The sequence below is a fragment of the Oncorhynchus kisutch genome, linkage group LG6 (genome assembly GCF_002021735.2).
Source record: "Oncorhynchus kisutch isolate 150728-3 linkage group LG6, Okis_V2, whole genome shotgun sequence".
Classification (NCBI taxonomy): domain Eukaryota; kingdom Metazoa; phylum Chordata; class Actinopteri; order Salmoniformes; family Salmonidae; genus Oncorhynchus; species Oncorhynchus kisutch.
Window position 1 is genome coordinate 4,568,956 of NC_034179.2, and position 23,801 is coordinate 4,592,756.

Genomic DNA, 23,801 nt, shown 5'->3' on the forward strand with positions numbered 1-23,801 from the left:
AGCAGAGAGAGAGAGAGCAGAGAGAGAGAGACAGAGAGAGAGAGGCAGAGAGAGAGAGAGCAGAGAGAGAGAGACACAGAGAGAGAGAGGCAGAGAGAGAGAGACACGAGAGACAAGAGAGAGAGCAGAGAGAGAGAGAGCAGAGAGAGAGAGACACAGAGAGAGAGAGGCAGAGAGAGAGAGACACGAGAGACAAGAGAGAGAGCAGAGAGAGAGAGAGCAGAGAGAGAGAGACACAGAGAGAGAGAGGCAGAGAGAGAGAGAGGCAGAGAGAGAGACACGAGAGACAAGAGAGAGAGCAGAGAGAGAGAGAGCAGAGAGAGAGAGACACAGAGAGAGAGAGGCAGAGAGAGAGAGACACGAGAGACAAGAGAGAGAGCAGAGAGAGAGAGAGCAGAGAGAGAGAGACACAGAGAGAGAGAGGCAGAGAGAGAGAGAGGCAGAGAGAGAGACACGAGAGACAAGAGCGAGAGAGAGAGAAAGAGAGATAGAGAGAGAGAGGGAGTAAGAATGAGAGATAGAGGAAGTAAGAATGAGAGAGAGGGAGAGCAGAGAGAGGGAGTAAGAAGGAGAGAGAGAGGGAGAGAGAGAGAGAGTAAGAAGGAGGGAGAGCAGAGAGAGAGAGAGTGCGTAAGAAGGAGAGTGAGAGGGAGAGAGAGAGGGAGTAAGAAGGAGAGAGAGGGAGAGAGAGAGAGGGAGAGAGAGTAAGAAGGAGAGAGAGAGGGAGAGAGAGAGTAAGAAGGAGAGAGAGAGTAAGAAGGAGAGAGAGAGGGAGTAAGAAGGAGGGAGAGCAGAGAGGAAAAGGAAAGAGAGGGAGGGTTCTGGGGCGAGCAAGAAAGAGGAGGGAAAAGCAGGGAGGGAAAGGGAGGGTGCGATAGAGACTTTTCAGAGCCAGGAAGACTGTGAAGAGATGTGTATTGATGGGTCTCTCTGACACCCTCAGGGGTTTGGTCTTCTCTGTATCCCCAGTCTGAGCACCTCGGACCAGCAGCGCTGTGTGGATGTACACCCCAGCCCTGGAGCCTTTACCAGCCTACCGCTGGAGGATCATGTGTTATCATCTCTACTCTACTCTGTGTCTGGTCTACTGGTTCTCTCCGGGTATGTATCTCTACTCTGCTGTGTGTCTGGTCTACTGGTTCTCTCCGGGTATGTATCTCTACTCTGCTGTGTGTCTGGTCTACTGGTTCTCTCCGGGTATGTATCTCTACTCTGCTGTGTGTCTGGTCTACTGGTTCTCTCCGGGTATGTATCTCTACTCTGCTGTGTGTCTGGTCTACTGGTTCTCTCCGGGTATGTATCTCTACTCTGCTGTGTGTCTGGTCTACTGGTTCTCTCCGGGTATGTATCTCTACTCTGCTGTGTGTCTGGTCTACTGGTTCTCTCCGGGTATGTATCTCTACTCTGCTGTGTGTCTGGTCTACTGGTTCTCTCTGGGTATGTATCTCTACTCTGCTGTGTGTCTGGTCTACTGGTTCTCTCTGGGTATGTATCTCTACTCTGCTGTGTGTCTGGTCTACTGGTTCTCTCTGGGTATGTATCTCTACTCTGCTGTGTGTCTGGTCTACTGGTTCTCTCTGGGTATGTATCTCTACTCTAGTCCCCTTTGCGTTATCTAGCACATTTTATACTCTTCATTTATATTGCGGTCATTAGACCCCAAGGGAGATCTGTCCAGAGACACACGTGCCTTCAGAAAGTATTCACACCCCCTTGACTTTTTCCACATTTTGTTGTTAACAGCCTGAAGTTAAAATTGTTTAAACTGATATTTATTTTCACTGGCCTACACACAATAGCACATAATGTCAAAGTGGAATTATAATATGGTTATTAATATGGTTATTATAATTATAATATAATTATATTATATATATATATATATATATATATATTTTTTTTTACAAATGAATTAAAAATGAAAAGCTGAAATGTTGAGTTAATAAGAATTCAACCCCTTTGTTATGGCAAGTTCAGGAGTAAACATTCATTTACCAAGTCACACAATAAGTTGCATGGACTCACTCTGTGTGCCATAATAGAGTTTAACATGATTTTTGAATGACTACCTCATCTCTGTACCCCCCACACATACAATTATCTGTAAGGTCCCTCAGTAGAGCAGTGAATTTCAAACACAGATTCAACCACAAAGACCAGGGAGGTTTTCCGATGCCTCGCAAAGAAGGGCACCGATTGGTAGATTTAAAAATAGTACTATTCCACGATATCACATTCACTTAATAATGTTTACATATCTATGCATTACTCATCTCATATGTATATACTGTATTCTATACTATTCTACTGTATCTTAGTCTATGCATTACTCATCTCATATGTATATACTGTATTCTATACTATTCTACTGTATCTTAGTCTATGCATTACTCATCTCATATGTACATACTGTTTTCTATTCTACTGTATCTTAGTCTATGCATTACTCATCTCATATGTATATACTGTATTCTATACTATTCTACTGTATCTTAGTCTATGTACTACTCATCTCATATGTACATACTGTTTTCTATTCTACTGTATCTTAGTCTATGCATTACTCATCTCATATGTATATACTGTATTCTATACTATTCTACTGTATCTTAGTCTATGTACTACTCATCTCATATGTACATACTGTTTTCTATTCTACTGTATCTTAGTCTATGCATTACTCATCTCATATGTATATACTGTATTCTATACTATTCTACTGTATCTTAGTCTATGTACTACTCATCTCATATGTATATACTGTATTCTATACTATTCTACTGTATCTTAGTCTATGCATTGCTCATCTCATATGTATATACTGTATTCTATACTATTCTACTGTATCTTAGTCTATGCATTACTCATCTCATATGTATATACTGTTTTCTACTCTACTGTATCTTAGTTCGTTCTGCTCTGACATCGCTCGTTCATATGTATATAGTCATAATTCATTCCTACTTAGATTTGTGTGTATTGGGTTTATGTTGTGTAATTTGTTAGATATTACTGCACTGTTGGAACTAGAAGCACAAGCATTTTTGCTTCATCTGCAATAACATCTGATAAAAACATGTATGTGACCAATAACATTTGATTTGATTTGGTAGATGGGAAAAAAATAAATAAAAAGCAGACATTGAATATCCCTTTGAGTCGAATTACACTTAAGCTGGTGTATCAATACACCCAGTCACTACAAAGATACAGGCGTCTTTGCTGGAGAGCAGCGTTTCCCAAACTCAGTCCTCGGTCCCCGAGTGGTAGACATTTAGTTTTTTTGCCCTAACACTACACAACTGATTCAAATGATCAAAGCTTGATGATCAGTTGATTATTTGAATCAGCTGTGTAGTGGTAGGGCAAAACCTAAAACTTGCACCTCTTGGTGTGTCAGGTTTAGGAAACTCTGCCCTAGAGGAAGGAAAGCACTCAGAGATTTCACCATGAGGCCAACGGTGACTTTAAAATAGTTCTAGAGTTTAATGGCTGTGAAAGGAGAAAACTGAGGACGGATCAACAACATTCAAAATGGCGCCGGAATAAATGGCAGCAGTTTTACAGGCGCCCAACCAATTGTGCTGCTATGTGCGATATTTGTTACTTATTTTGTACACAATGTTTCTGCAAACGTATTTTACGGCAAAACAGAGCTTCTGGATTTCAGGACAGCGATCACTCACCTCGGATTAGACAAAGAGCTTCTGGATATCAGGACAGCGATCACTCACCTCGGATTAGACAAAGAGCTTCTGGATTTCAGGACACCGATCACTCACCTCGGATTAGACAAAGAGCTTCTGGATATCAGGACAGCGATCACTCACCTCGGATTAGACAAAGAGCTTCTAGATATCAGGACAGCGATCACTCACCTCGGATTAGACAAAGAGCTTCTAGATATCAGGACAGCGATCACTCACCTCGGATTAGACAAAGAGCTTCTGGATATCAGGACAGCGATCACTCACCTCGGATTAGACTAAGAGCTTCTAGATATCAGGACAGCGATCACTCACCTCGGATTAGACAAAGAGCTTCTAGATATCAGAACAGCGATCACTCACCTCGGATTAGACAAAGAGCTTCTAGATATCAGGACAGCGATCACTCACCTCGGATTAGACAAAGAGCTTCTGAATATCAGGACAGAGATCACTCACCTCGGATTAGACAAAGAGCTTCTGGATTTCAGGACAGCGATCACTCACCTCGGATTAGACAAAGAGCTTCTAGATATCAGGACAGCGATCACTCACGTCGGATTAGACAAAGAGCTTCTAGATATCAGGACAGCGATCACTCACCTCGGATTAGACAAAGAGCTTCTGGATATCAGGACAGTGATCACTCACCTCGGATTAGACAAAGAGCTTCTAGATATCAGGACAGCGATCACTCACCTCGGATTCGACAAAGAGCTTCTAGATATCAGGACAGCGATCACTCACCTCGGATTAGACAAAGATTTTTCTTCAACAAGCAAGAAACACAAGACCTTCTCCAAACACCCGACAGTGCCATCATCCCGTTATTTGCAAAAGATGGCGACGCAGGAACAGAGGACAAAGAGCCGGATGCCTCTTAAATCAGTTCTACCAAATTTCCATCAACATGTTAAATGAGCAACAAGAGGGAGAAAAAAATTATTGTTCACCTGTACTCCACACACAGAGACGCGAACAAAGCTCTCCCTATGTGCGATATTTGTTACTTATTTTGTACACAATGTTTCTGCAACCGTATTTTACGGCAAAACAGAGCTTCTGGATTTCAGGACAGCGATCACTCACCTCGGATTAGACAAAGAGCTTCTGGATATCAGGACAGCGATCACTCACCTCGGATTAGACAAAGAGCTTCTGGATATCAGGACAGCGATCACTCACCTCGGATTAGACAAAGAGCTTCTGGATATCAGGACAGCGATCACTCACCTCGGATTAGACTAAGAGCTTCTAGATATCAGGACAGCGATCACTCACCTCGGATTAGACAAAGAGCTTCTAGATATCAGAACAGCGATCACTCACCTCGGATTAGACAAAGAGCTTCTAGATATCAGGACAGCGATCACTCACCTCGGATTAGACAAAGAGCTTCTGAATATCAGGACAGAGATCACTCACCTCGGATTAGACAAAGAGCTTCTGGATATCAGGACAGCGATTACTCACCTCGAATTAGACAAAGAGCTTCTGGATTTCAGGACAGCGATCACTCACCTCGGATTAGACAAAGAGCTTCTGGATATCAGGACAGTGATCACTCACCTCGGATTAGACAAAGAGCTTCTGGATATCAGGACAGTGATCACTCACCTCGGATTAGACAAAGAGCTTCTAGATATCAGGACAGCGATCACTCACCTCGGATTCGACAAAGAGCTTCTAGATATCAGGACAGCGATCACTCACCTCGGATTAGACAAAGATTTTTCTTCAACAAGCAAGAAACACAAGACCTTCTCCAAACACCCGACAGTGCCATCATCCCGTTATTTGCAAAAGATGGCGACGCAGGAACAGAGGACAAAGAGCCGGATGCCTCTTAAATCAGTTCTACCAAATTTCCATCAACATGTTAAATGAGCAACAAGAGGGAGAAAAAAATTATTGTTCGCCTGTACTCCACACACAGAGACGCGAACAAAGCTCTCCCTCGCCCTCCATTTGGTAAATCTGACCACAACTCTATCCTCCTGATTCCTGCTTATGAGCAAAAATTAAAGCAGGAAGCACCAGTGACTCGGTCTATGAAAAAAATGGTCAGATGAAGCAGATGCTAAACTACAGGACTGTTCTGCTATCACAGACTGGAACATGTTCCGGGATTCTTCAGATGGCATTGAGGAGTACACCACATCAGTCACTGGCTTTATCAATAAGTGCATCGAGGAAGTCGTCCCCACAGTGACTGTACGTACATATCCCAACCAGAAGCCATGGATTACAGGCAACATTCACACTGAGCTAAAGGGTAGAGCTGCCGCTTTCAAGGTGTGGGACTCTAACCCAGAAGCTTACAAGAAATACTGCTATGCCCTGCGACGAACCATCAAACAGGCAAAGTGTCAATACAGGGCTAAGATTGAATCATACTACACCGGCTCCGACGCTCGCCTTATGTGGCAGGGCTTGCAAACTATTACAGCACAGCCGAGAGCTGCCCAGTGACACGAGCCTACCAAACGAGCTAAATCACTTCTATGCTCGCTTCGAGGCAAGCAACACTGAGGCATGCATGAGAGCATCAGCTGTTCCGGACGACTGTGTGATCACGCTCTCCCTAGCCGACATGAGTAAGACCTTTAAACAGGTCAACATACACAAGGCCGCAGGGCCAGACAGATTACCAGGACGTGTGCTCCGGGCATGCGCTGACCAACTGGCAGATGTTTTCACTGACATTTTCAACATTTTCCATGATTGAGTCTGTAATACCAACATGTTTCAAGCAGACCACCATAGTGCCTGTGCCCAAGAACACTAAGGTAACCTGCCTAAATGACTACAAACCTGTAGCACTCATGTCCGTGGCCATGAAGTGCTTTGAAAAGGCTGTTCATGGCTCACATCAACACCATCATCCCAGAAACCCTAGACCCACTCCAATTTGCATACCGCCCAAACAGATCCACAGATAATGCAATCTCTATTGCACTCCACACTGCCCTTTCCCACCTGGACAAAAGGAACACTTATGTGAGAATGAGATTCATTGACTACAGCGCAGCGTTCAACACCATAGTACCCTCAAAGCTCATCACTAAGCTAAGGATCCTGGGACTAAACACCTCCCTCTGCAACTGGATCCTGGACATCCTGACGGGCCGCCCCCAGGTGATGAGAGTAGGTAGCAACACATCGGCCATGCTGATCCTGAACATTGGAGCTCCCCAGGGGTGCTTGCTCAGTCCCCTCCTGTACTCCCTGTTCACCCACGACTGCATGGCCAGGCATGACTCCAACACCATCATTAAGTTTGCAGACGACACAACAGTGGTAGGCCTGATCACCGACAATGACGAGACAGCCTATAGGGAGGAGGTCAGAGACCTAGTCGGGTGGTGCCAGAATAACAACCTATCTCTCAACGTAACCAGGACTAAGGAGATGATTGTGGACTACAAGAAAAGGAGGACCGAGCACGTCCCCATTCTCATCGACGGGGCTGTAATGGAGCAGGTTGAGACCTTCAAGTTCCTTGGTGTCCACATCAACAACAAACTAGAATGGTCCAAACACACCAAGACAGTTGTGAAGAGGGCACGACAAAGCCTATTCTCCCTCAGGAATCATGGGTCCTGAGATCCTCAAAAGGTTCTACAGCTGCAACATCGAGAGCATCCTGACTGGTTGCATCACTGCCTGGTACGGCAATTGCTCGGCCTCCGACCGCAAGGCACTACAAAGGGTAGTGCGTACAGCCCAGTACATCACTGGGGCTAAGCTGCCTGCCATCCAGGACCTCTACACCAGGCGGTGTCAGAGGAAGGCCCTAAAAATCATCAAAGACCCCAGCCACCCCAGTCATAGACTGTTCTCTCTACTACCGCATGGCAAGCGGTACCAGAATGCCAAGTGTTGGACAAAAAGGCTTCTTAACAGATTTTACCCCCAAGCCATAAGACTCCTGAACAGGTAAGCAAATGGCTATCCGGGCTATCTGCATTGTGTCCCACCCACCACCCGCCAACCCCTCTTTTACGCTACTGCTACTCTCTGTTCATCATATATGCATAGTCACTTTAACCATATCTACATGTACATACTACCTCAATCAGCCTGACTAACCGGTGTCTGTATGTATCCTCGCTACTTTTATAGCCTCACTACTGTATTTAGCCTTTCTTTTTACTGTTGTTTTATTTCTTTACCTATCTATTGTTCACCTAATACCTTTTTTGCACTAGTGGTTAGAACCTGTAAGTCAGCATTTCAATGTAAGTTCTACACCTGTTGGATTTGGCGCACATGACAAATAAACTTTGATTTGATTGTAGTTACTCCACAATACTAACCTAAATAACAGAGTAAAAAGAAGGAAGTCTGTACAGAATACTAATATTCCAAAACATGCATCCTGTTTGCAACAAGGCACAAAAGTAATACTGCAAAAAATGAGGGCGCGCAATTCACTTTTTGTCCTGAATACCAAGTGTTATGGTTGGGGCAAATTCAATTCAACACATTACTGAGTACCACTCTCCATATTTTCAAACATAGTGGTGGCTGCATCATGTTATGGGTATGCTTGTAATCGATAAGGACAGGGGAGTTTTTCAGGATAAAAAATTTACTGAATGGAACTAAGCACAGGCAAATGATCAACAACCATTTTGAGTTTGAAGAAGTTTGGAAAGAATAATGGGCAAATGTTGCACAATCCAGGTGTGGAAAGCTCTTAGAAACTTACCCAGAAAGACTCACAGCTCTTAGAGACTTACCCAGAAAGACTCTAAGCTCTTAGAGACTTACCCAGAAAGACTCACAGCTCTTAGAGACTTACCCAGAAAGACTCTAAGATTCTAACATCTATTGACGCAGGGGTATGAATTCTTATATAAATGAGTGATTTCTGTATTTAATTTTCTCTACATTTGCAAACATTTCTATAAACATATTAACACTTTGTCATTATGGAGTATTGTGTGTGTAGATGGGTGAGGGGGGAAACACCTATTTAATCCATTTTAAATCCAGGCTGTAACACCACAACATGTGGAATAAGTGAAGGGGTATGAATACTTTCTGAATGGCACTGTAGAGATAGATAGAGATAGTCTCTATCTGGTTCTGGTTCTATGATCTGACACCATGTGGGCCAGACATGGTCTATGGTTAACACCTCGCAGTAGCAGTGTGTGGGTAAAATCACCGGGGAAGCCAAGCCAGAAAACACAAAACCCTTTTTACAACATATGTGTTGTGATAAGTGTGTTTGCTCTGTAACCTCTCAGTTCATATGCCTTGCCAACGTGATATAGAGGCCTAAAAGCAGAGACAAGAAGACAGACACAGTGGTAGAATAAATTCAACCACACCTTTGTTTCATTACAAAACCAGAGAACAACATCTGTCTGATGAAGTCCACAAAGCAAGTATTGCATGTAACAAACAGCTACATGACCTGCTGCAGGGGTCAAGCAAGTTAATGTTTCTGACATTTTCAGACCACTAAACAACTATTGATTTATCACCATAGAGAGTTAGAGCTGCCTCCACTATTCCAGCACCATTTCAACTTCAACATTTCAACATCAAATCACCTCTGTTTAGTCTAATACTGTGAGAACTAAAAAGATAACAAAAACAATTTAGACCAATCAATGTAAGCTAAATATGATGTGGCTGTCAATGGTTCTGGTGTCTGTGTGTGCGTGTGTGCGTGTGTGTGTGTGTGTGTGTGTGTGTGTGTGTGTGTGCGTGTGCGTTTGTGCAAGTAGAAAAACATGTTGACTCACCCTAGAGAAATGCCAATGCCTTCCTCCTGTCTTTCATTTTGAGTAAACGGTCTATGACTCTGTCATACAATAGAAGCTTTTAGTTTTTGATGTCCCAGGCTAAAATGCTTGCTCGCTAGCCTAACTTCCATTCATGAGCAGCGTTAGCCAGTTAACATTAGCCTTCTACATCTAGCTACATATTCAACTTCCATCCTCTCAGGCCAGGGGCACAACAATGTATGAATTAATGGTTGGATCAGAATTGACGTTATAATCATAGGCCATTACGAATAATTAAGTAAAACCACAAGTCCAAATCCCTATCTTCGTCCATGGCTAATTTAGGAAAGGGACTATTTCAGCTAGCTAGCCAATGGAGGACAACAACACAACGAGATGCAACAATTCAAGTTGTTTCTATCGATGACGTATTGCTCTGTGATTGGAATGAAGCCAAATCCAAACTGGCTTCCCTTAACACTTTTTTTTGGTGTGCCAGGACCAATCACAGTTGAGCTCACTCCGTTTAGCTCAACGCTGATTGGCTATTATTACTAGCTTCCCTTGCATTAAACATTTAAACGTTAAACGGGTGTCCTGACTCTCTGAGGTCATTAAAGATCCCATGGCTCTTATCGTAAGAGTAGGGGTGTTAACCCTGGTGTCCTGACTCTCTGAGGTCATTAAAGATCCCATGGCACTTATCGTAAGAGTAGGGGTGTTAACCCTGGTGTCCTGACTCTCTGAGGTCAGTAAAGATCCCATGGCACTTATCATAAGAGTAGGGGTGTTAACCCTGGTGTCCTGACTCTCTGAGGCCATCAAAGATCCCATGGCTCTTATCGTAAGAGTAGGGGTGTTAACCCCGGTGTCCTGGCTAAATTCCCAATCTGGCCCTCAAACCATCACGGCCACCTATAATCCTCAGTTTACAATTGGCTCATTCATCCCCCTCCTCTCCCCTGTAACTATTCCCCAGGTTGTTGCTGTAAATGAGAATGTGTCCTCAGTCAACTTACCTGGTAAAATAACGGATAAATAAAATAAATTAAAAAAATTAAACGCTACTGGCGGCAACAGTGCCATACTCTTTTTGACCAGACAGCATCAGATATATGGGCTACACATACAGAGACAGAGGGGAGCTGTTTCGCTCGCTTGTGAATTGAAGGAAAATATATATTTTTTATTTTTTATTTCACCTTTATTTAACCAGGTAGGCTAGTTGAGAACACCTTTATTTAACCAGGTAGGCTAGTTGAGAACAAGTTCTCATTTGCAACTGCGACCTGGCCAAGATAAAGCATAGCAGTGTGAGCATACAACAAAGAGTTACACATGGAGTAAACAATTAACAAGTCAATAACACAGTAGAAAACAAAGGGGGATAAAAAACAGAGATAAAAGATTTTATATTTTTTCTTGGTCAAAGTTAGGGCGAAGCCTGACCTTCCCTTGGTAACCATGAATACACACCACTGATACCTACCTCAGTTACTATTAAAATGTGAGTTTTACTGAAGCAATGTGAATGACTGTGAGTGTACAACAAGGCAACAGTATTGTATCAACCTAAAGATGCTATAACGACAGTATAATTTCACTAATAGGGTTCTGCTCAAATGTAGTGCAGAATAAAGGGACAGGGTCCCACTGGGGAATAGGGACAGGGTCCCACTGGGGTATAGGGACAGGGTCCCACTGGGATATAGGGACAGGGTCCCACTGGGGTATAGGGACAGGGTTCCACTGGGGTATAGGGACAGGGTCCCACTGGGGTATAGGGACAGGGTCCCACTGGGGTATAGGGACAGGGTCCCACTGGGGTATAAGGACAGGGTCCCACTGGGGTATAGGGACAGGGTCCCACTGGGGTATAGGGACAGGGTCCCACTGGGGTATAAGGACAGGGTCCCACTGGGGTATAGGGACAGGGTCCCACTGGGGTATAGGGACAGGGTCTCACTGGGGTATAGGGACAGGGTCCCACTGGGGTATAGGGACAGGGTCCCACTGGGGTATAAGGACAGGGTCCCACTGGGGTATAGGGACAGGGTCCCACTGGGGTATAGGGACAGGGTCCCACTGGGGTATAGGGACAGGGTCCCACTGGGGTATAGGGACAGGGTCCCACTGGGGTATAAGGACAGGGTCCCACTGGGGTATAGGGACAGGGTCCCACTGGGGTATAGGGACAGGGTCCCACTGGGGTATAAGGACAGGGTCCCACTGGGGTATAGGGACAGGGTCCCACTGGGGTATAGGGACAGGGTCCCACTGGGGTATAGGGACAGGGTCCCACTGGGGTATAAGGACAGGGTCCCACTGGGGTATAGGGACAGGGTCCCACGGGGGTATTTTTAAATTTTTTATTGAACCTTTATTGAACCAGGTAGGCTAGTTGAGAACACCTTTATTTAACCAGGTAGGCTAGTTGAGAACAAGTTCTCATTTGCAACTGCGACCTGGCCAAGATAAAGCATAGCAGTGTGAGCAGACAACAAAGAGTTACACATGGAGTAAACAATTAACAAGTCAATAACACAGTAGAAAACAAAGGGGGAGTCTATATACAATGTGTGCAAAAGGCATGAGGAGGTAGGCAAATAATTACAATTTTGCAGATTAACACTGGAGTGATAAATGATCAGATGGTCATGTACAGGTAGAGATATTGGTGTGCAGAAGAGCAGAAAAGTAAATAAATAAAAACAGTATGGGGATGAGGTAGGTGAAGAAGGGTGGGCTATTTACCAATAGACTATGTACAGCTGCAGCGATCGGTTAGCTGCTCAGATAGCTGATGTTTGAAGTTGGTGAGGGAGATAAAAGTCTCCAACTTCAGCGATTTTTGCAATTCGTTCCAGTCACAGGCAGCAGAGTACTGGAACGAAAGGCGGCCAAATGAGGTGTTGGCTTTAGGGATGATCAGTGAGATACACCTGCTGGAGCGCGTGCTACGGATGGGTGTTGCCATCGTGACCAGTGAGCTGAGATAAGGCGGATCTTTACCTAGCATGGACTTGTAGATGACCTGGAGCCAGTGGGTCTGGCGACGAATATGTAGCGAGGGCCAGCCGACTAGAGCATACATGTCGCAGTGGTGGGTGGTATAAGGTGCTTTAGTGACAAAACCGATGGCACTGTGATAAACTGCATCCAGTTTGCTGAGTAGAGTGTTGGAAGCCATTTTGTAGATGACATCGCCGAATATAGGGACAGGGTCCCACTGGGGTATAGGGACAGGGTCCCACTGGGGTATAGGGACAGGGTCCCACTGAAATATAGGGACAGGGTCCCACTGGAATATAGGGACAGGGTCCCACTGAAATATAGGGACAGGGTCCCACTGGGATATAGGGACAGGGTCCCACTGGGATATAGGGACAGGGTCCCACTGAAATATAGGGACAGGGTCCCACTGGGGTATAGGGACAGGGTCCCACTGGGGTATAGGGACAGGGTACCACTGGGATATAGGGACAGGGTCCCACTGAAATATAGGGATGGGGTCCCACTGGGGTATAGGGACAGGGTCCCACTGAAATATAGGGACAGGGTCCCACTGGGATATAGGGACAGGGTCCCACTGGGGTATAGGGACAGGGTTCCACTGGGGTATAGGGGCAGGGTCCCACTGGGATATAGGGACAGGGTGCCACTGAGATCTAGGGACAGGGTCCCACTGGAATATAGGGACAGGGTCCCACTGGGATATAGGGACAGGGTCCCACTGGGATATAGGGACAGGGTCCCACTGAAATATAGGGACGGGGTCCCACCGGGGTATAGGGACAGGGTCCCACTGAAATATAGGGACAGGGTCCCACTGGGATATAGGGACAGGGTCCCACTGGCGTATAGGGACAGGGTCCCACTAGAGTATAGGGACAGGGTCCCACTGGGATATAGGGACAGGGTCCCACTGGAATATAGGGACAGGGTCCCACTGAGATCTAGGGACAGGGTCCCACTGGAATACAGGGACAGGGTCCCACTGAGATCTAGGGACAGGGTCCCACTGGAATACAGGGACAAGGTCCCACTGAGATCTAGGGACAGGGTCCCACTGGAATACAGGGACAAGGTTCCATTGGGAAGCTATGCTTGGTTTTTAATACATTTTGTTTTAAATGTCTATGTTAAAAACTACATCTCGCTTGTTCCATGTGTAATAAACAAATTTGGCACATTTGGGCAGTCTTGATTTTTAATATATTTAATATTTTTAGAACAGAAATGCAATGGTTCATTGGATCAGTCAAACTGTGCACATACACTGCTACCATCTAGTGGCCAAAATCTAAATTGCAGCTGGGCTGGAATTATACATTATGTCCTTTGCATTTCAAAGATGATGGTACAAAAAATTTACAAAAGAATAGTTGTTGTTTTCCCCTCTGTATGATCTTTTACCAGATATATTGTGTTATATTCTCTCAAAGTTCAAAGTTCAATATGCATATCCTTGCTTTAGGGCCTGAGCTACAGGCAGTTGGATTTGGATATGTAATTTTAGGAGAAAATTGAAAAAGAAAAAAAAGGGGGCGGATCGTCTTTTGGTTGGTCTTAAACATCCCCACCAGTGAATACTGAAATCGGCACTTTGGCACACTTTTTTAAGGACACACCTCAGATATGGCCTCCCATCTCAGTGAAAACTAATTTAACCCAGGTAAATGACCAATCCCTGCGCTTGTGTTTGGAAAAACAGAACAGCACTGGCTTTAACAACAGGTCGAAATGGACAATTGTCTGAAAATAGAGCCCTTTTCATTTTTTGTTCAAATGAGTTTTGACCTTATCTCAGTGACTTGAGGGTGTGTCGTCTGTCCAAACAACATGCTGTGTCCCACATAGTGCATTACTTCTGATAGTGCACTACTTTGGACGACCAGAGCCCTGGGCATAGGATGCCATTTAGAACAGACAGTGTGAAAGGTGGTGGGGGGGGGATATGGGGAGACCATCTGCGGATGAAAAAACACGAGATTTTCCTTGAACAGAAATTAAACACACACAGCGGAGGTCTGAGAATAGATTTCTGGTCATATGAAACAGAAATCAGAAAGGAAGAAGTGTCATGTTTAATGTTCAGTGAACATCCAGCCATGTTGATGAAATGAAATTGCTGTTTTATTCCCGTTCAGGTTTCATGTTCTTTAAAAATGTTCTTTTAGCACCATGTATTTATGTCTGAGACGTGTAGCACATGACCTTACGACTGTCCCAAACCAGTTTAAACATAAAAGTTGTGGACATTGAGATGATAGTATATCATTGAGGTTTATAGGTTAGAAAGAAACTCTTGTAGCAAACCATGTCATAGTAAAATATCCAGCCTCCTGTCTGTCTGTCTGCCTGCCTGTCTGCCTCACACACACACACACACACACACACACACACACACACACACACACACACACACACACACACACACACACACACACACACACACACACACACACACACACACACACACACACACACACACACACACACACACACACACACACACACACACACTACTTTAACTCTAGTTGGAAGGCAGCCATGACAGCATCCCTCCAATCCCCTACACTTCACCCTGCATGAACACAACAACAGAAACGCCCGTAATCATCTGCGTGTGTATAACTGAGTGTGAGTCCCAAATGGAACCCCCAAATGGTTGTCAGGAGTCCTCAGGACTGTTCTTCCCTCTATAAACCTCCACCATGGTTGTCAGGAGTCCTCAGGACTGTTCTTCCCTCTATAAACCTCCACCCTGGTTGTCAGGAGTCCTCAGGACTGTTCTTCCCTCTATAAACCTCCACCCTGGTTGTCAGGAGTTCTCAGGACTGTTCTTCCCTCTATAAACCTCCACCCTGGTTGTCAGGAGTCCACAGGACTGTTCTTCCCTCTATAAACCTCCACCCTGGTTGTCAGGAGTCCTCAGGACTGTTCTTCCCTCTATAAACCACCACCCTGGTTGTCAGGAGTCCTCAGGACTGTTCTTCCCTCTATAAACCTCCACCCTGGTTGTCAGGAGTCCTCAGGACTGTTCTTCCCTCTATAAACCTCCACCCTGGTTGTCAGGAGTTCTCAGGACTGTTCTTCCCTCTATAAACCTCCACCCTGGTTGTCAGGAGTCCTCAGGACTGTTCTTCCCTCTATAAACCTCCACCCTGGTTGTCAGGAGTCCTCAGGACTGTTCTTCCCTCTATAAACCACCCTGGTTGTCAGGAGTCCTCAGGACTGTTCTTCCCTCTATAAACCTCCACCCTGGTTGTCAGGAGTCCTCAGGACTGTTCTTCCCTCTATAAACCTCCACGCTGGTTGTCAGGAGTCCTCAGGACTGTTCTTCCCTCTATAAACCTCCACCCTGGTTGTCAGGAGTCCTCAGGACTGTTCTTCCCTCTATAAACCTCCACCCTGGTTGTCAGGAGTCCTCAGGACTGTTCTTCCCTCTATAAACCTCCACCCTGGTTGTCAGGAGTTCTCAGGACTGTTCTTCCCTCTATAAACCTCCACCCTGGTTGTCAGGAGTCCTCAGGACTGTTCTTCCCTCTATAAACCTCCACCCTGGTTGTCAGGAGTCCTCAGGACTGTTCTTCCCTCTATAAACCTCCACCCTGGTTGTCAGGAGTTCTCAGGACTGTTCTTCCCTCTATAAACCTCCACCCTGGTTGTCAGGAGTCCTCAGGACTGTTCTTACTTCAACAACAACAGCAGGGTGAGGTTTCCTGAACATTAACAGGAAGGAATGCTTTACAACAGTAGCTACAGTGGAAATGACATGTCAGTACCAGAACTTTCTATTCACTTGATCTTAGCTGAATGTTCCTGCTTTACTAAGATCATGTCAGCAAAGGTGAAGATATTATTTTATCTTTATTTAACTAGGCAAGTCAGTTGAGAACAAATTCTTATTTTCAATGACAGCCTAGGAACAATGGGTTAACTTCCTTGTTCAGGGGCAGAACAACAGATTTAAAAAAATCTTGTCAGCTCAGGGATTTGATCTAGTATTCTAGGATCAACAGAGGTCAAACAGTATTCTAGGATCAACAGAGGTCATACAGTATTTTAGGATCAACAGAGGTCATACAGTATTTTAGGATCAACAGAGGTCATACAGTATTCTCGGATCAACAGAGGTCATACAGTATTCTAGGATCAACAGAAAAGGTCCAAGATGTTTCATATGAAGGATGGTTTGATACGGTTGCTGCAGACTGAAAGGTGATGGGGTAATATGAGAGTTGTGACTATTCTTCCTGAGTAAATGATGTGTTTGTCAGGATCCTGCAGTGGATGCACAGCATGTGAGAAACTTCACACATCTTTCTCTGTCCAGGGGGTTGATACACTGCAGGCTGTGAGTGTGTGTGTGTGTGTGTGTCAAGAGGTCAGACCATCAGAGGGCTAGCTGCATAACAGTACCATGATCTCTTCCATATGGTCTCTCTCTCTCTCATTCAATTCAATTTAAGAGCTTTATTGGAATGAGAAACATATGTTAACATCGCCAAAGCAAGTAAAATAGATAATAAACAAAAGTGAAATCAACAATAAAAAATGAACAGTAAACATTACACTCACGAAATCCCAAATTAATAAAGACATAAATATGGGTTGTATTTACAATGTTGTTTGTTGTTCACTGCTTGACCTTTTCTTGTGGCAACCAGTCACAAATCTTGTTGCTGTGATGGAACACTGGTAGTTCACTCAGTAGATATTTTTGATTTTATCAAAATTGGGTTTGTTTTTCTAATTCTGTTATCTAAGGGAAATATGTGTCTCTAATATGTTCATACATTTGACAGGAGGTTAGGAAGTGCAGCTCAGTTTCCACCTCATGTTGTGGGCAGTGTGCACACAGCCTGTTTTTCTCTTGAGGGCCATGTCTGCCTACGGCGGCCTTTCTCAATAGCAAGGCTATGCTCACTGAGTCTATACAAATCAAAACTTTCCTTAATTTTGGGTCAGTCACAGTGGTCAGGTATTCTGCCACTGTGTACTCTCTGTTTAGAGCCAAATAGCATTCTAGTTTGCATTGTTTTTTGGTAAATTCTTTCCTATGTGTCAAGTAATTATCTTTTTGTTTCCTCGTGACATGGTTGAGTCTAATTGTGTTGCTGTCCTGAGGCTCTGTGGGGTCTGTTTGTGTTTGTGAACAGAGCCCCAGGACCAGCTTGCTTCAGGGACTCTTCTCCAGGCTCATCTCTCTGTAGGTGGTGTCTTTGTTATGGAAGGTTTGGGAATTGTTTCCTTTTAGGTGGTTGTAGAATTTAACGTCTCTTTCTGGATTTTGATAATTAGCGGGTATCGGCCTAATTCTGCTCTGCATGCATTATCTGGTGCTCTACGTTGTGAACTGAGGTTATTTTTGCAGAGGCCTCAATTTTGTGTTTGTCCTATTTAGTGAATTCTTGGATGGTGAGCGGACCCCAGACCTCGTGGGGCTTCGTGGGTGTCAGTTGTCTATGTGTGCAGAGGGTACCTGGTTCAAGGCGAGGAGAGGGACGGAAGCTATACTCTTACACTCACAACCCTAAACGGCAATGGGTTCTATAACTGATTCAAGTATTTTTAGCCAGATACTAATTAGTATGTCAAAGTTTATGTTCCTTTTGATGGCATAGAAGGCCCTTCTTGCCTTGTCTCTCAGATCGTTCACAGCTTTGTGGAAGTTACCTGTGGTGCTAATGTTTAGGCTGAGGTAGGTATAGTTTTTTGTGTTTTCTAGGGAAACGGTGTCTAGATGGAATGAGCATTTATGGTTCTGGCAACCATTATGATCTGATGCTTCTGTCCCCAACCAAGTAGGGCCCAGGTCTGACAGAATATCTGCAGAAGATTTAGGTGCTGCTGTAGAACCTCCTTCGTTTGGGACAGAAGCACGAGATCATCAGAAAACAGTAGACACTTCAGATTCTAGTAGGGTGAGACTGTTCTAGTGCACTCACCAATTCATTGATATACACTATATATACAAACGTATGTGGACACCACTTCAAATTAGTGGATACAGCTATTTCAGTCACACCCGTTGCTGGCAGGTGTATACAATCAAGCACACAGCCATGCAATCTCCATAGACAAACATTGGCAGTAGAATGGCCTTACTGAAGAGCTCAGTGACTTTTAACGTGGCACCGTCATAGGATGCCACCTTTCCAACACATCAGTTCATGAAATTTCTGCCCTGCTTAGAGCTGCCCCGGTCATCTGTAAGTGCTGTTATTGTGAAGTGGAAATGTCTTGGAGCAACAACAGCTCAGCTGCGAAGTGGTAGGCCACACATGATCACAGAACAGAGAGTGCTGAAGCGTAAAAATAATTTGTCCAACGTCGGGAGCTTCATGAAATGGGTTTCCGTGGCCAAGCAGCCGCACACAAGCATAAGATCACCAAGCGTCGGCTGAAGTAGTGTAAAGCTCACTGCCATTGGACTCTGGAGCAGTGGAAACGTGTTCTCTGGGGCAGGGGAAACCTGTTCTCTGGAGCAGTGGAAACCTGTTCTCTGGAGCAGTGGAAACGTGTTCTCTGGAGCAGGGGAAACCTGTTCTCTGGAGCAGGGGAAACCTGTTCTCTGGAGCAGTGGAAACCTGTTCTCTGGAGCAGTGGAAACGTGTTCTCTGGAGCAGTGGAAACCTGTTCTCTGGAGCAGGGGAAACCTGTTCTCTGGAGTAATGACTCACGCTTCACCATCTGGCAGTCTGATGAATGAATCTGGGTTTGGTGGATGCCAGGAGAACGCTACTTGCCCAAATGCCTAGTGTAAAGTTTGGTGGAGGAGGAATAATGGCCTGGGGCTGTTTCATTGTTTGCTTCAGGCCCTTTAGTTCCAGTGAAGGGAAATCTTAACGCTACAGCATACAATGACATTCTAGACGATTCTGTGCTTCCAACTTTGTGGCAACAGTTTGGGGAAGGCCATTTCCTATTTCAGCAAGACAATGCCCCATGCACAGAGTGAGGTCCATACAGAAATGGTTTGTCGAGTTCTGTGTGAAAGAACTTGACTGGCCTGCACAAAGCCCTGACCTCAACCCCATCGAACACCTTTGGGATGAATTGGAATTGCCCAACATCAGTGCCCTACCTCACTAATGCTCTTGTGGCTGAATGGAAGCTAGTCCCCGCAGCGATGTTCCAACATCTAGTGGAAAGCCTTCCCAGAAGAGTGGAGGCTGTTATAACAGCAAAGGGGGAACCAACTCCATATTAATGCCAATGATTTTGGAAAAATAATACGTATTGTATATGCTTTTTCTGGGGTATTTTCACCCTCTTTTTCAATGATATCCAATTACAATCTTGTCTCATCACTGCAACTCCCCAACTGGCTCGGGAGAGGCGAAGGTGGAGTTATGCATCCTCTAACCGTGCTTCTTAACACCTGCCCGCTTAACCCGGTAGCCAGCGACACCGATGTGTCAGAGGAAACACCGTCCAACTGACAACTGAAGTCAGCCTGCAGGTACCTGGCTCGCCACAAGGAGTTGCTAGAGAGCGATGAGCCAAGTAAAGCCCACCCAGCCAAACCGTCTTCTAACCCGGGCGATGCTGGTCCAATTGTGCTCTCGGTCATGGCTGGCTGTGACACAGCCTGGGATTGAACCTGGGTCTGTAGTGACGCCTCAAGCACTCCAGTTCCTTAGACTGCTGCGAAACTCGGGAGGCCCATGTATGTTGAAGTGTGGGGCTCAAGCTTCATCCCTGTCTCATCCCCCAGCCCTGACAAAAGAAACCAGTGTTTTTTTTGCCAATTTTAACTGCACACTTATTGTGTACATCATGGATTTCTCTCTCTCTCTCTCTCTCTCTCTCTCTCTCTCTCGCGCTCTCTGTCTGTCTCTGTATTTCTCTCTCTCTCTCTCTCTCTCTCACTACTCTCTCTCTCTCGTTCTCTGTGCTGTGCTCTCTCATCCTCCACCAGTTGTAAATCACAGCTAGCTCAGAGACAGATAACAGGCAAAGCCAGAACAGCTTTGAAACACTGACCCATCATTCCTGCCTGACCAACTGGTCAGTGTACTTTAGGTGGATGGATATCCCCCACTAGTCACTTGAAAGGAGAGTAGAGCTGTTGCTGATTTACAGCTAGAGGAATGGTTCTGGTCATGGTCATGTCAGCGCTATGACACTGCATTGGCATTTTGTTTTGAACAATGCAGATTAATCTCAGATGCTTCCATCTTTATATGTGAGACAAAAATAAATTGGTGCTCTTAGTAACAATGGCTGCCGGACGGAAAACTGGCAACGAGTCAATTGCGTTCAGATGGGTATGGTCTCACCATGGTCTCCATGAAATTAACTCTGATACATTAGGGTTAAACACAGGGGGAAGGAAGGGAACCATCACAGACTGCATGTATTACCTGATTGTACTACAACTAATGATGATGGATGTGATCGGGCTGATAACCTGTCAGGGTCGCTACATCCAACCTGGACTCAGGGGTAGACGTAAAATAGTATACGGAAATCTGAGACACTCACATGACTATGATATTTTATGTTTGGTATGATATGGTATGTATTAATTTGTGCATGTCCATCATGCAATTCTTACAATATGTTATGAATTTGCAGTATGTATGATATGTTGGGAATTCCAATTCGTTGTGGCTAAGGTTAGCTAGGTAGCTCACGCTAATGTTCGCTAGGTGCAGAGCTGCCAGAAAGGCGAGACGGCATTTCCCTCAGTACTTTTCAATCTGGTGTGGGGCCGCTAATTTGTTTTCCAGGTCAACTTTTACATGCTCTGTTGCAGTCTACCATTGAAGACCCAGAAAAGTCATGCTATTTGTATTTGAGCAATGTGAGTGGTTGTTCATTCAAGCACCACTACGCTCCCACGAGTCACAACTTTCGAGTACTCGAGCAATACAGAAGTTGATTGCTACGTTCGCACAGCACACGCTAGCTGTTCTGAGCAAAGCTAATTGCCCATCAATCTATTCATTTGGGCATGTTTATTTTAGGGGAAAGTGATTTACAAGTAAACTTTTCAACAGTGAACATACTAGCAATATGCTGGCTACTGTTGATAGTGTGCAAAAAGTAAAGCTACAAAAATACACTTTAGCTAGCCTACTGTAGCCATGACGATCTCTCTTTTGGAACACAGTTGTCTTAAAGGGGCAGTGTCTTATTTTGAAAAAAAAAAAATATGCAATTAATACAATGCAATTCTAAAGAATAGAGTAATGACTCGCTAAATTATATTACACAGCTCATTATACATATCATAACAACCAAATGTAGCCTTTTAATATCTGAATATAGAGAGAAAGCATGATCCCATATGCATTTCAAAACTACACCACGTCCGGACCAGATGAAAATATTTTCACCCAGGAGATTTTTGGCGAAACTGGCCCGGGTTGGACCAGTGAGGAAAACACATTACCATTGGACCCTGTCATACAGTAGCGTACGAACCAGAGCTTTACCTGACCAGGTCATGAGAAAAAGACACACATTCATTTTCCCACACCACTTTTGAACCTGTGGTGCCACCTCTGGAGCTAAGGTCAGAGGAAGGGTTAGCTAACATGCTAAGTAGTTGCAAAGTAACAAATTCGAACAAATTCGAACAAATTCGAAATTCGAACAAGCAACCTTCGAGTTGCTAGACGTTCACTTTATACGTCCATTCACCCTCCTTTCATTTTAGTCTTAAGTAACGTTCTGTCTTATGTGACCACACCAAACGTTAATATGTTATGTCGTACATACATGGATACATGCACATAAATAAGATAGCGCTGAAGAGGATGGCTGACATCAAGAGGTGGATTTAAATCATGTTGTAGGGGTGCTTTGCTGCAGGAGGGACTGGTGCACTTCACAAAATAGATGGCATCATGTGGAAGGAAAATTATGTGGATATATTGAGGTAACATCTCAAGACATCAGTCAGGAAGTTAAATCTTGGTTGCAAATGGGTCTTCCAAATGAACAATAACACCAAGCATACTTCCAAAGTTGTGGCAAAATGGCTTAAGGACAACAAAGTCAAACAGGGAATTTTTACTCGGATTAAATGTCAGGAGTTAGAATGTATTTGGCTAAGGTGTATGTACACTTCCGACTTCAACTGTAGCTATTAAAAAACAATATATATATTCAAAAATATATAATTTCCATAATTAACAATTAATATAAGGTAATGTCGGCAGTTCATGCAAATGATTGTTACCTATAAGCAGTATTACCATTACAGCATTACATTATTGTCAAGCAATAATGATTATTTTAGCAAACAATTATTGTGATTCATCCCACACACACACACACACACACACACACACACACACACACACACACACACACACACACACACACACACACACACACACACACACACACACACACACACACACACACACACACACACACACACACACACACCTTTCCCCCTACAAACAACCATAAGCTCAGACGCTCAACGGTTGTTCCATCCCAACTCCAGAAAGGACCTGATTTAAATCCAATCAAATCAAATGAAATTTTATTTGTCACATACACATGGTTAGCAGATGTTAATGCGAGTGTAGCGAAATGCTTGTGCTTCTAGTTCCGACAATGCAGTAATAATCCAACAAGTAATCTAACTAACAATTCCAAAACTACTGTCTTATACACAGTGTAAGGGGATAAAGAATATGTACATAAAGATATATGAATGAGTGATGGTACAGAGCAGCATAGGCAAGATACAGTAGATGATATCGAGTACAGTATATACATATGAGATGAATATGTAAACAAAGTGGCATAGTTAAGGTGGCTAGTGATACATGTATTACATAAGGATGCAGTAGATAATATAGAGTACAGTATATACAGGGTCCGCAGTTTGCAAAGAGTCAAATAAATGTACGAACGTATATACAGTTGTTTGAGAAAGCAAGATTGAGCAAAATTGACAAAAATGGGGAGATTTGATTAACCATTGTCCAGTCCTAGGTGATGGAGATCAGATCCACCCCCGTTCCCCTGAAACACACACACACACGCTGGTCCCCCCCCCCCCCCCGTTGTGACCTTTTGGTTATTTAGTGTCACCAAGGTCACAATAATTTGTCCCCCTCTCTGATTGTCCAGGTGTGCCCCCTCCTCATGGGTTACTGCAGCCAGTGTTAACAGCACAACCTGGGTGGGGGGCACCCCACCGGAATCCCCACTATATTTGTATATAATACCTTGTATATTATGCTCTCCTATCAATCAAACTTCAATCACATTTATTTGATAAAGCCCTTCTTACATCAGCTGATATCTCAAAGTGCTGTACAGAAACCGACCAGCCTAAAACCCCCAAACAGCAAGCAATGCAGGTGTAGGA

At 44.4% G+C, this 23,801-nt stretch overlaps 1 protein-coding gene across 2 annotated transcripts in view; it reads left to right on the top strand.

The window, feature by feature from the left end:
• Positions 1-865: 865 nt before the first annotated feature.
• tek (TEK tyrosine kinase, endothelial) overlaps positions 866-23,801 on the top strand; it is a 63,626-nt gene continuing 40,690 nt past the window's right edge. Inside the window, exon 1 of one of the 2 annotated variants that reach the window (XM_031826034.1) lies at positions 866-1,101. In XM_031826034.1, coding sequence (XP_031681894.1) covers positions 1,002-1,101 — 100 coding nt within the window. In that variant the 5' untranslated portion in view covers positions 866-1,001. The remainder of the gene's footprint in view (positions 1,102-23,801) is intronic. The other variant, XM_031826035.1, reaches the window with a different exon arrangement.